The sequence below is a fragment of the Rhagoletis pomonella genome, unplaced genomic scaffold (assembly GCF_013731165.1).
Source record: "Rhagoletis pomonella isolate Grant_MI unplaced genomic scaffold, Rhpom_1.0 Rhpom_scaffold_00024, whole genome shotgun sequence".
Classification (NCBI taxonomy): Eukaryota; Metazoa; Arthropoda; class Insecta; order Diptera; family Tephritidae; genus Rhagoletis; species Rhagoletis pomonella.
The window spans coordinates 496,225-511,064 of NW_023458578.1; the positions used below are offsets into that span (position 1 = coordinate 496,225).

Sequence of the window (14,840 nt, forward strand, 5' to 3'; positions counted from 1 at the left end):
TGGTGTTACAGGAAAATGAATAAATAAATTATATGTATATCTGAAAATGAATAAGATGAAATGAAATTATTGTTTGATTTCTGACCAAACCTATGTATGTTACTCAATCGCCTAATGGTTTGCCGAACCGTAAACATATGTTTACACATCCAATTTCGTTAGTAGGTACCTGGTACTCACGCCTTTTTTAAGAAGTTTCACTTCTATAAAGTGTACGGTGTTACACACGCATTTTTATTTTTTTATAAATCAATAACATATTTTTAATATAATTTTTTTTTTATACGACATTTGCAAAATATTGCCTATTGGCACCAGGAATCATTTTTTGCTCTCCTGAAAAGTTATAAAAAAAAACACACAACTGTTTTTGTTGGCGCAGCAACGATATGTATCCACAAAGTACTTTCCTGTTTTTAGGATATGGCTTTCAATTTTGGTATGCCGGGTATCTGATAGAATACTAGCCGAACATATAAAAAGTGCATTTTACACTGATGTTGACGATATGAGGCTTTTGCGTTTTTGGGAGGTACTCACCAGCCTTTAAGTATTGAAAAAAAACTTACCTTAAACAGAATTTTATAGTAGCCAATATCTTCAAAAGATAATTTAAGCGAGCTGGAAATAATTTCTTCTATGTTATCCGGCCCTTGGACAGAAGAGGATAACAATCCAGTAACGACTGAGGAAGTATAATAGTTATAAACCAAAACGGAAAAAACGAATACTGAAAAAAGTAGTATTCTTATTGGTTGCCATCTTGAAATTGGATTCATACCCTGCTGAGAAAACGCGGCAATCAAAATTAATAGCATATTCATTAAGCTGGTGTGATCCCTTGGCTATGTTTTTTTTTGAATTTGGTACTTAAATAATTTTATTTTACGCCGAGTATATAATGAATCCAAATCAAACTGTTGCCAAAATTGTTTGTGTAGTAAATGTTTTCTTTTTTTCTGTCGTATTTTTATGCTATCTAAAAGCCAAAATATTAAGGTTATTGTTATGATAGACCATGCCAAAACAATCCAAACATGTCTTTGAAATGGTAACAGAAAGCTTTGAGCGTCGACGTGGATACTTAAGGTCGGTACAAAGCGATATAAAAATGCAGTTTCAAATTTCCAGCCTTGGTGTATAATGTCAAACTCCGCGAAGCGATTAATTCGATTAAATACTCCTGTTGCCCCTATGTCAGCTTCATTCCGAGCCATAATGCCTAGAAATCCAAGCCTAAACGTTGTATTATTCAAATGTCCTGCCCAGCCCCTTGCAACACGAAATTCGATGGTGAAGTTGATGTACTCTTTTAAAATTTGAACGAGCTCGAAATAATATTTTGTAAAAGCGGAAATACCTATATGCTTTGCAGGTTCGGATAGTAGTACACTTACTTCAGCGGTGCTTGTTACATTATCTATGTCAATCTGTGCGGAATAAATAAGAAAACAAAACTATTACAAACAATATTTAATTCGGTTTATTACTATTTATTTATTTGTTTATTCAGTCTACAAGTTATACCTATAGACTATTTCTAATTAAAAACAGTAAATAAATTTAATTTAAATTTAGATAAAGTGACAGTAAAATCTATTTGGTGCGCATAATTGTTACTTTTTTGTAACTCATTTATTTTATTGCGCTTTGTTTTTTTAACAATAAGCAATACTTGAATCTGAAACACTAAATAAAAAAATAATCATAATACTAGAGACTTAAATACTAAATAAGAAAATAATCATGTATGGAGTACACCCAGTTTCGCAACCATATGCTATTCCCAGCTATTCAATGTTATTAGTAGGGCCACCAAAAATATGCTCGAGCATGTCTTTTTATACTTTATCACAAAATACATAAAAAGGAAATGGTAATTGTAAAGATATAAGCGTTTTAGCCATATTTGTTAGAGCATATTTCGGCATGTTTCGTAATGAATGCATTTTTTTAATTTTTTAGAAATAAATGCTAAATTTAGTGCATATTCAAAAAAAAATCACTTTTTTTAATTGTAGGGCCTATGTTAATTAATAGAAACGTACTCTGGATGGTAAATTTTTGACCACTGTGAGGCTTGTGTGGTGTATTTCGCTATTAGCAAAAATAAGCAAGTGGAAATCAGAGTTGCATCCAGATAAAATTGCCACTTTTTCCTCCACTTTTAAGAAATTTCTGAGGACAACATTGCGAGCACTTATGCGGGGTTATAAAGAATGTTGAATTAAAAATTTTTATTAAGAGAGCTGAAGAAAAATTAAACGCTGTACAAGTTTTAACTGGTAGCAATTAGCTAAAATCAGTTTTTAGCAAAAAACACGGCTTTGATGTATTAAAAAGTATTGTAGGCCAGATTGAATCCGATAATTCAATTCATCCGAGTGAAAAATATATAGTGACTGAAATTTCTGCGTTTAAGTTCGTGCCTTCCCCATGTTTCAGAATATCTTCCGCGATAACAGGCAATCATTTCTTTTTTAAAATGTATCCGAATATTTTGTTATTTATTGCAACAAAAATATTTAAGTTAAATTTGCATTTTTATTTCTATACATATGTAAGTAAATACGCTCTGAATGTGTAATATTTTACTTTTACCAGTGTTTTTGTACATTTCTGAATAAAATCCAATAGATTTTTACATAAGAAAAATTGAGCTATTTATTGAAGTGAAACTTCTTAGGCGGCGGTATCGCAAAAATGGAGAGCGAAATTTTTAAAGCTGAAAACGTTACATGAGTGAGAAGGAAGATGTAGGTAGTATAGGGAAGGGGAAAAAAGAAATAAAGCGACGCATGACGGGTACGAGTACCTACATATGTATACGTTTGAATGCACGTATGTATGTATACATATATATGTATGTATGAACGAACTCATTGCGCATTTCAGCTCTGCCGCTACCAAGCAATATATGTATAAATGATGCAAGCGTGCTTCGCGTAACTACATTCATTCGCAAGAATGATAGAATACAAAATTGCGCCGATTGTAGCAGAATTCGTGAGAGTTAGGCTTTCTGCACATTGGTCGTCCAATCAAAGTTGCTTCTTCGTCACAATCATGATGCAACGATTACATGACGACTACACTTTCGCACACTCGGCCGTGATATTTTAACTCATTTGGCGTCTAAAAATTCACTTGGAGCAGTTATTTTCTGTGTTTCTGGTTGATATTTTCGCGAAATATTTGCAAAAACCTGCAATTTTTAAAATATAGACTGTGCTGCAACAATTCTAGACATAATTTTTCAGTAATATCTCTTCTTTTCTTTTCCTGAAATGTGTTTTGTGCGTGCACACAGAGACTTTTTAAAATTTCGTCATATTTTATAGTTAAAACGCTCACATTTATTGATTTTTAATGCAGTTATCCACTTTTTAATAATTTCCACAGATTTTATGCAAAAAATACGAATTTTTATGCAATTTTAATACAAATATTAACTTTGTCACTAATTTTTCCCCATAAAATGTAAACAAACAATGCGCGCACACCGATTAGCAAATGACAGTGCCGTACTTATCCGTTTCTGCATCTTCTACGATTTGCCGATAACGAAAAGTGTGCAGATCTCCTTTGAAATGCATATGCTCGTCGAGACCATAACGCAGCTATGATTGGACGAAAAGTGTGCAGATAGCCTAATTTTGGCCTGACGTCATCGTAGAGTTGACAACTGAGAGCGGCGAGAATAAGGGCGATTAGTGATGTGCTGAATTGTCGGTACCCAATACTCGGAACCCATCTAACCAGTTAGCGATAACTTTCGGATCGATATCGCACTTCTTGGCGTACAAATATTTCATATCATGCGTCAACAAAACCGATACCGATTCAAAAATTGACGCTAACTGGTTATAGAATCTGCCCCTAGGCCTATAAAAATGATATCGTCCGATTCAGCTGGAACAAAAACGCTTCAAACAAGTAAGAGTTTCTCTGCGTTATGGCCTCGAACTGACATATATACATCTTTCATTTGAATCAGTATTAAAAGCTCTATTGGCTCCTACATTGGGTTTTGATAGGCGAGTCTCCCCTGAGCCGTTTCTCCATATCTTTGGCCTGTGTGCGCTTTTATTCGAAATTTAAATGTTTCGGTACCGAGTATCGAGAGAATTGGAAACTTAAAAGTATTGACTCGGCACATCACTATTGCTATCATCTCGACTGTGACGTCAGCAAAACAGCTGATTCTGTCAAATTCACTGAGATCCGATTAGCGGTGTTGCGATCGGCGCCACCTTCTGTATTCTCTCCACCGTGATTCATTCGTACATGTGTACATATGTTTGTATGGATATATTTATGATGAAGCAAACGGGCTTCGTTGATGTTTTTTTTTTTTTTACGAGGAGGAAGCATCGAAAGCCTAACCCCGTCAGTGTGAGACTTTAACCCAAACTAAACCTCCTACCGTCATGTACCGTTCCCCTCCCGGTACCACCGTCAAGTATTTCGTCGGGAGGTGGGTTGAGCACGAAGCTTTACGTTCGTTGCAGTCCTGATGCAGTCCGTTGAAAGTTGCATCAACTTGGAGCCGTCCTTTGTCTTCGAAAAAGCAACCACCCTTGTCGGGTCCATGCGTCCCCGCCCGCCATGTTTCGTCCGTCTATTATGTAACGCCTCTGCTTATCTTCATGCCTCAGCAGCTAGTGCCTCGACCAAATATCGCGCCTGGTGGTAGATATTTCATGTGGGCGTAGTTATGTGTCGTCCATTTCGACGCTGCTCATCTCTTCTCAGATGGGTCAAAATGTGCGTGACTGCATTATTCACCGCTTCCCATTTTCCAACGGATTCTATCATGTGAACTACCATGTTTTTAGGTGTGGGGTGTTCTTCAAATACAGAGCGAATGTGGTTTCTATCCAGATCGAATCTCGGGCAGTGAAACAAAACATGTTCGACGTCTTCGATAACGCCATCACCACACGCTTCGCAATGGTCAAGCTCTTCGTGTTTGAAGCGTTTCAGGTACGATCTAAAGCAGCCGTGGCCGGTGAGCATCTGGGTTAAATGGAAGTTAACTTCGTCGTGCGGGCGGGAGATCCATTTTTCGATGTTTGGTATTAGTCGTTGTGTCCAGCGTCCGTTGGACGATTCGTCCCATTTCTTCTGCCACATCTCTAGCGTGTGTTTACGGGCTAGTGCTTTCCTAGCAGGAAGTGTTAGATTGCTAGGTGTATTCATTGACAGTTCTTTCGCCAGAAGCTGTATTGGGTTTCGTTGATGTACTGATGGGCATATGTATATACTTATGCACAGCAAGCTTTCATGTATGTACATATGTTTGAATGGTTAAATATATATTTGTATGTATGTACATATATTTGTGTATGTACATATGTTTGTGTACATGTATATATGCACATATGTAGTACAAACGAAAAAAATCAAATAAGCTGCTCGTTGATATAAATGCGAACTGTACTGATTGTCAAAAATTATGTGTTGGTTGTACATTTGTTCATGTTTGTCATTGTGCGTGTAATTTTCTAGAGTAGTTTTGTGCTCTCGCTATATCCTTGTATTAACTCGTCCTTCGTTGGTACACTCTGATGAACATATGTGAGGCTGATAGCAAGGCCAACTTATATAAGGTAGTGTTACAGGAGCAGTTGAAATTTTCGCCCGATGTTTCTTAAAGAAAGCCATAAACGTAGCGCCCGTTGGTTCAACTTGGTGTTGTTTTGCTCTAGATTGCACCGTTTGTGGGCCTGTTGAATGAATTTATGTCTTGGTTGATTGAAAGATCAAAAAATTTTGATTTTCTGACAAGTTGTACAACTTATCGCTACATTAATGGCCATGTTGCACAAACTCATTTAATTTGCGTTTATTTTGGACACTAAATAACCGAAAATGGATAACTCAGCCGAAATAGGTACGTGCTTTCGTTGAATTTTATAAGTGTAAGCCGAAACTATGAAATTGTAGAAATGAGATTGCCCGCAAAGTTGCAATGTTTGTGGGCAAAACGGCCAAATTGATTGCGGATTGATTTGAACCAACGCTTTCGGCTTGCATTATGTCAAGTTTATGCACTTAGTTTTTACTCAGATCGATGAAATGATTTCGTGAATTGGACTACGCATACACTTGATACTGATGCTTTTAATGTATAAGGTAATTTTATGTTTTTAAACTCTTGCTACCACATGAATATATGATTTCGTGATAAGAATATATGAATTCGTCTTGGTAGATAGAAAGCGAGTAAGAATAAATGCCGAACAAAGGAACTTGTCTTCTTTCAACTTAAATAAATGCATTTTGCAAAAAAAATGCGTACGTTACTTAGTGGCTTGGTAATGGCGAATTCGTAAGGATCTATTGGTTACATTATAAACATTTTCATTTATTTGTTAAACATACAATTACTTCCATTACAACCCGGTCCTATGGATGGTAGAAGCGCGAATTCATATGTATAAGGTGGTGTTACCGGAAAATGAAGATGAAATGAAATTATTGTTTGATTTCTAACCGAACCTATGTATGTAATCAATCGCCTAATGGTTTGCCGATCCGTAAACATATGTTTTTACATAAAATATCGTGAGTAGGTACCTGGTACTCACACCTTTTTTAAGAAGTTTCACTTCTATCATGTGTACGGTGTTACACACGCTTTTTTTTAATGCATATTTTAAGCACGTTTCGTTCGTGCATATTTGATGCACATTTCTTATTTTATCGTGCATATTTTACGCGATTAAAATCATGTTTTTACGGCATATTTTTGTTGGCCCTACTTATTAGAGATCTAATATTGATTTTCTTTTATGTCGCTGGAATGATATTGTATGTGAAGTGAGTGTAGAAATAAAAGGACTTGGGTGATTATGCATTTTTTGTTGGTGCGCAAAGGTGTGATTTTTAATTTTGGAAGGAACAGTAGAGATTTTAAAGTCACGATGTATTTGGTTGTTTGTGACATAGAGCGGAGCGTTCACAATCACTCTAAGGGCTTTTGATTGGAATCTTTGGAATATTTCTATATTGGAGGTTGCTGCAGAGCCCCATAATTGTACTTCGTATGTCCATTCTGGTTTTAAAACAGATGAATATAGTAAGAGCTTACTCTCGAGTGAGACTTGAGATTTCGGGTTCAGTAGCCTATGTAAATTTTTGAGCTTCATTTTCAGTGCTTTGCGTTTAAGTTTTCCACGTAAGCTTGCAGTGGAGGGGCATGCCTAAGTATGTTGTCGCATCACGCTGTGGAAAACCCACGTTATTGAGTTTTACGGGCGGGAATGTTTTACGTTTAAGGGAAACTTTTTTCCCATTTGGCTCAATCTTTTCTAATAATCTTTCAGCCATTGTGTTTTTGTTTCGGCCATTTTGGAGTTTAAGCGAAGAGAGTTGTAGAAGGGTGTCCATTGTGAGAATTGCAGTATCGTCTGCAAATGTGCCAACAACTGCTCCTCCTTGTTCTTCTTCTTATTTGGCTCTGTAAAAGCCTCAGCGATTTTGGCCGAGTTCAGCAAAGCACGCCAGTTCTCTACCAACTGACCGCAATTGAAAACGCCAAGTGAAGCAAAGTCCTTCTACACCTGATCTTTCCATCGCAGTGGAGGCCTCCCACTTACTCTGCTACCACCAGTGGGTTCCGAGTTGAATACTATCAGAGCTGAATCCTCGCTGTCCATTCGAATCAAATGGCCAAGCCAGCGGAGCCGCTGTATTTTCATTCGCTGCATAATGTCCATGTCGTTGTAAAGCTCATACAGCTCAGCGTTCCATCGAAAAATCTTTCTCTCGAATACTCCAAGAGCCGCCTCATCGGATGTTGTCATTGTCCATGCTTCTGCGCCATATACCAGCACGGGCATGATGACTCTTATAGAGTGTGGTTTTCGTACGAGGAGAGAGGACTTTAATCCTGAATTGCCTACTCAGTCCAAAGTAGCAAGTAAACAAAGTTCTCTACTTTCTCGAAATTGTAACTGTCAACAATGACGTGGTTGCCGAGGCGCGAATGTGCTAACTGTTTGTTTGATGACAAGAGATACTTCGCCTTGTCCTTGTTTACCACCACACCCATTCGCTTTTCTTCTTATCCAACTTGGAAAAGGCAGAACAGACTTCGTGGTGTTTGTCACCGATGATGTCGATGTCATCGGCATAAGCGGTTCAATTCTGCAGCTCTTATTATCTTCTTCAACATCAGATTAAAGAAGTCACATGGAAGGGAGTCGCCCTGTCTGAATTCCGTTTGGTGGCGAACGGCTCGGATAGGTCTTTCCCATTTCTGAGGGAGCTGGTGGTATTGCTCAACGTCATTTTACGCAGCCGTGTGAGTTTAGAGAGGATGCCAAATTCAGACATAGCGGCGTACAGGTAACTCTTTTTAGTTCTGTCGAAAGCGTCTTTAAAGTCGACAAATAGGTAATGACTTTAGATCCTTTCCTCGTCTTTTCGTAGGGTCTTTTTCAAGATTTGGGGTATTGTGAATACCTGCTCTATGCTGGATCTTCCAGGTCTAGAGCCACACGGATAAGGCCCAATCAGTTCATTGACGGTGGACTTCAATCTTTCACACAATACGCTCGATAAGACCTTGTAATCTATGCTTAAAAGGCTGATCCCGCGGTAGTTGGCGCGGATGGTGGGGTCTCCTTTCTTGTGGATTGGGCACAGCACACTTAAATTCCAGTCGTCGGGCATGCGTTCATCTGACCATATTCTGCACAAGAGTTGATGCATGCACCTTATCAACTCCTCGCCGCCGTACTTGAGTAGCTCAGCTGGCAGGCTGTCAGTTCCAGCAACTTTGTTGTTTTTCAGCCGCGTTATTGCTACTCGTACCTCGTCATAGTCAGGCGGTGGAACGTCGACTCCGTCATCCTCTCCTGCAGGCTCGGGTTCTTCGTCTCCACAACTTTCCATGCTGCTACCATTTAGTAGGGCGCAAAAGTGTTCCCTCCATAATTTAGTTATGCTCTGGACATCGGTTACTAGGTCACCATTGTTGTTCTTACAGGAGTACGCCCTGGTCTTGAAACCTTCCGTAAGTCGCCTAACTCTCTGGTAAAATTTCCTGGCATTTTTTCTGTCGGCCAGCATTTCAAGCTCTTCGCACTGACGTACTTCAGCCTCTCTCTTCTTATTGCGGCAAATACGTCGCGCTTCCCTTTTCATATCCCTATAGCGGTCCCATATAGCGCGCGTTGCACCCGGTCGCAGCGTGGCCCTGTAGGCGGCATCGTTTTTCTCTGCAGCTTCCTGACCGTACCAGTTGTTCTTTCGGGCTCGCTGAAATCTGACTACTTCTTCGGCGGCGGTTCTTAATGAGTGAGAAATGTGGTTCCACTGCTTGCATATGTCGGTTTATTGAAAAGTGCTCTCTGAGAGCAGGTGTAAGAGTCGAGTACGACTGTCTGTTGTAATTGTAGCTTTTCGAATTTGAGCTTGATTTGCAATTGCTCTTTCGGGCGGTGGTAAATCATATGTGAATAGCAGGTAAAGATGAGACCCATCATACGGCCTTGAGGTACTCCAGCTGAACCTTCGTAGAGTTCAGACTGCTCCTCGCCTTGCTTTCTTTGAGAGAGGACTTTATAAAGATATAGTAGTTGATCGGGAGGGACTCTTTATTTTTTAAAGTAAGCCGTCATGACATACTCGATTGAAAGCTTGAGATATATCGAGGAATGCAGCTATACAATACTTTTTGTGTTTGAATACAGTGTGAATGCAGTTTAAAGGCCCTTGAACTTGTTCGATTGTGCTGTGTTGTTTTCTGAAACCGAATTGGTGATAAGGGATAATCTTTTTTTGTTATATTACTGGCATCAATCTTTTTAGAAAAAGCGTTACCAGAATTTTAGAGGCGATCGGTAGCAAACTGATTGGGCGGTACGACTCAACTTTGTCTGGACTTTTTCCTGGTTTAGGAATCATTTTTACCTGTGAAACTTTCTATTGAGGTGGAACGAAACCATATGAGAGAATTGCGTAATAAATATAAGTCAGGAAAGTGATTCCTTTTTCCGTGAGCTGTTTTAATTTTTCTCCAGTGATTAGATCGTAACCAGGAGCTTTCTAAGCTTTGAGCTTTTTGATCGCTTCCATAAGCTCAGCTTTTGAGAATTCTTTTATGGATGGGTGCATTTGGTAGGGTTGTTTGAGAGCCTGTCTTACTTCTTGTGCAGTACTGGGAGAGGGTTCAATTTCATGCGGAACAAACACATTTTTTAGGTGGCGTGCAAATGTTCTTGCTTTTTCGAGATCACTTTTAGCCCATTAGTTGTTTTACATTCTGATGGCGGGTTGTGCCAGAGTTGGACTCTTTGATTTTTCTGCTGCTTTCCAGAGAGAATAATCGCTGGCAGGTGTTGCATCCAAATTACTGAGATAATAATGAAGTTGGGAATTGCGTTCTTTATACAAGAGTTCTTTGAGCTCTCTCGTTAGCGTATTAAATCTTGTTTTGTCTTCGGCAGGTCTAGTCTGCTGCAACTTCTCTCTAGCCAAGCGATTTTTGGTCAGCTTTTCTTTTACAAGAGAAGAGATTATTGTCACCGTGATTTGATTTGAATGGGCGTTGATCTTAAAGCAGATTGTTGGATGCAGTTATTGAAATGTTCAACAGCTGAAATGATATTTTCGCTAGATTTAAGCGAGTGTTTCAAATATAATTTTGAAGATGTTAAGCTTTGGAAGAGATTCCAGTCAGTTCTGTTGTTTTGAAGGCAACATTAAGTTGAGTCAACAAGATTATTGCTTAGAGTGACCATTACGGGAAAATTATCAGAAGATAAATCGAAACAGGGATTACATATCATTTCTTTATCTGCACAATTAAACACGCAAAAGTTTATTAATTATATATATATTTTTTTTTTGTATCGGTTGGCCAATACGCTTGGGAGCCTGAGGAGGCTGGTTACTTAGACGTATACTTCTAACAATTTGGTTTTTGTAGCCATAATTAATTCTAGTGAGACGTTTCGACAAGCAAACCAAACGGTTATGCCTTAATTCACGTGATGAAGTGTTAAAATTCGAAAGACTATATAATTCATCAAAATCAATTTTATGATTCATTCAGTTCTAAACAACTATCAGTAAGTAAGAAGTAAGTTCTCCGGTCTTGTAAATATTGTAAGCCAAGAAGTTTTCGTCTTCGAATGTAGGGCGGCAAACCGCAGGGCCAATTAAGCTTAAATAAAGCCATTTTGGTAAAAGTTCTTTGAACTCTTTTAATTTAATTAATACAACAATAGTCAAGGTGGCTCCTTGAAAATTAGTTGTATAGAGATTTTAATGTGCAGGGATCCTTGAATTCTTTCGAATTTCTTCTAATGAATCCCATCATAGAGAATGCTTTAGAAACAATATAGACAACATGTTTATTAAAAGTTAACTTCGTGTAAAACATCAAGCCAAGATCCTTAATTTTAACAGTGCGACGCATGTTAGTAGTCATATCTAATATGATTGAAAGTTTTGGAGTATGAAACCAAATTAAATTTTTTTTGTGTTAAGGAACAAATGATTAACGGTACACCACTGCTGAAACACAATAAGACCAGATTGCAGATTATGGAAATCAGTTAAATTACGTATCGGCAGATAGACTTTTTCATCATCTGCGAACAGTAAGTATTTAGCAAATTTGAAGTTTTGAGGTAAACTACATATGAACAGTATAAGCAGCAGTGGTCCACAGTGAGTTCCCTGCGGTATTCCAGACCATACATTAATGGCAGTGTCAAATTTTGTAGGACCTGTTTTAACCAAAAGCTCCCGCCCGACTAAAAACTTTTGAAAAATTTCAAAAGTGTTCCTCTAATCCCATGATGGTTGAAATTGTCAAAAGCTTTAGATAAGTCGGTATATACGACATCCAGTTGATAACTTTGCTCGAGAGCCTTACCAATTTGATTCGTAATAGTTACAATATTAGTGCATGTGGGTCTACCAGAAAGAAACCCGTATTGAAATCAGTTAGAGACATCTTTAGCATGTTGAAACAGTTTAATATTTAAAATATTATCAAATATTCTAGCGAATGTGCTTTGTTTAACTATTGGCCTATGGTTGATAATGTTGTTGCGATCACCATGTTTAACGGAAATGTTAAATAATAATGGTTGATAATGTTGTTACGATCACCCTGTTTAAGGCAAATGTTAAATAGCGAGGAAAAAGGATGACAAAGAATATTAGAAATCATATTCAAAAATACTGGAGAAAAGCCTTCCAGGTCACGACTAGAGCTGGATTTTAGGTTGGAGATTGCCAGATATACGACATCAGAAGACATTTTAAAGTTAGTTATTGAATAAGAATTCACTGCTGGATCAAATAAAGCAGAACGTGTGTCGGAGATCTCATTGAAGTTTACTTGAAAGATTTTCGGGAATAAATTGCAAGTTTCCAAAGTATTATCAGACTAGCTGACCCGGCGAACTTCGTCCCGCCCAAAATTAATTTTTTTATTGAAACATTTGGTCCAACGTTTTCCCCACAAGTTCAAGTTTAGTTTCGTGGTCGTCAGGAAGCATATTCTCTATTGCCGTCTTAAATAACTAAAGAAGTCGTTATGTCCGTGAAGAAGTTCTTGCGGAAACAATGATACGGTACGAAGATGAATCGTCCTTGAATCTGTATCCTTGTATCCTGTATCTTCTGTCCTTGAATCTGGAGGCAATTTCAAGATGGGGGAGTATCATTGGTCTACAGAAATCCAAAATACAATTACTTCAGACGAAATATCATAAATGTCTTTCAATTTTCATTGTAGGCATTCATCAATAATTGGCTTTATTCTGTTTAGTCACAGTAACTCAAGGACCGCAATGGTTATGATAGTAGATTTAACGGTGGTAACTTGACTACTTTGACGCCTGGTATCTTTGAATGACTTCACTTGACAATTTTTAGCAATAACTAGACTCCAGCGCAACCTATACTATTGCCACTACTCTTACCACTATCTATCTCTATTATGAGGCAAATCGGGTTAAAAAATACGATTTTTGGTAATAATTCGACTCCAGAGCCACCGTAGATCAATTTTTTTCGCCGAAATATTTCCCTTCACGTTACCAATAAATATTTTGAATATTAGCAAATCGGATCGTATATAAAATTTTTAGTGTTTTAAGTTGTGAACCTCGTTTAGGAGGAGATCACTCACAAACACACGTACCGAACAATTATATATGTATTTACAAATAGGTAAAAGTTTCAGTATGTTTGGAAGGCGCCACGCTCACTTTTCTCCATTAGTATGAGATTGATACTATTTCAATACTTCCAGAGATATGCGGTATGAAAAATTGTATGTATGGGAGAAGCCACGCTCCCTTAATATAACGAAGTTATTATTTCATCAATTTCAAAGAAATCGGTACAGTCCTTTGCAAGATCACCTCTCATAAAAATAGTTGACTTCTCTTTATATAATTGGTATGGATAATAAGTATACGTAAATAGCCACAACCCGCCTGCCTTGCGGCGCCTTAAAACACCTTTCCAACTGTAAAACAATCATTCAGTTCTATTCTATGTATATCTATAATACGTGTACCGAATTTCAAGAAAAACCATATGCACAATTTGTTTGAATAGATCAGTCCCTGGTCCACCTATCAGACAAAACGATCCTATATGTTAATCCGGGCATTAAGCTACCTATGCGCCAAATTACAAACAAATCAGACCGCAAATAAGATTTCTTCGAATAGATCGGTCCCTGGTCAACTTACCGGAAAAATTGATTTTATATGCTATTCTCGGCAAAAAGCTCCCTGCTTGCTAAATTTCAAGCAAATTGGACCATAAATAAGATTTTGTCAAATAGATGGGTCCCTGGTCAACCTACCGGAAAAAAGGATCTTATATGCTAGATTGGTCTATGGTCCACCTACCAGAAAAAATTATCTTATATGTTAATCGAGGCAAAAAGCTACCTACGTACTAAACTTGAAGCAAATCTGACCATAGATAAATTTTTTTCAAATAGATCTGTCCTGGTCCACTTACCGGAAAAATGGATCCTATACAGGGTGTCCCAGAAGTAACGTGCCAAACTTTAGGGGAAGGTAGGTGGGGAGGTGAGCTCACTGATAAACAAAAAATTTTCAGGTAAAAGTGTCACCGTTTTTGAAATATTTACATTTTTTCGAATTTAAAAAAAAATCGTGCCTTTTCATGTGTTTTCTTTAACTGCAACTACAAACCGGGCAATACTTAGTAAATTTTTTATGTAAAATACTTCCAGATAGTTGCCTCTCCATACTCAAATGCAATGTAGTTAAAATAGATTAAGGAACCATCATAAAATTAGGACAATTTCTGGATTTTTAACTTTTTGATATTTTCTTCCCCAACTTTGACTATCTCGGGTGAAAAAAAATGTACTGAGCTATAGCTTTACATTACATAAAAAAATTGCTCATTTCATAAAGATTTCAGAAAGGTGCCACACTTACTGTTTCGAATAGAAAAAAAAAGTTGTAGCCGCTTTTGTGGGTAAAGGACTGAGACACGCTAGAATATAGTCTAGGCGCTATGTAAGCATCGGGCGATACGGGTGGCAATGCATGTCTTGTCTACTCGTATCTGTGTAGACTTTTTTGACATTTGTTTTGTATACATATATATATATCCTCGCTGAAAAAAACGAAAAACGCATTCGCTATTGTACATTTTATATACTCGTTTTGTAAGCCTCATAAAAGTCGCAGTGCTCGTGCGCGAATAAAATTAAATCTTTAAGCTTGTATTGAATTATCAAATTTTATATGCGAAAGTCGCGGAAATAAGACTTTATAAACAAAATAAAACGTTCACGAGTTTTATACGTTCTTGGA

General features: G+C 37.6%; 1 protein-coding gene across 1 annotated transcript in view; it reads right to left on the bottom strand.

Moving 5' to 3' along the window:
* Window positions 1-536: 536 nt before the first annotated feature.
* The window catches only part of LOC118749630, a 78,696-nt gene continuing 64,392 nt past the window's right edge, over window positions 537-14,840 (bottom strand). The window contains 1 exon segment of the mRNA XM_036484432.1: window positions 537-1,430. Within this exon segment, the coding sequence (XP_036340325.1) occupies window positions 537-1,430 (894 nt within the window).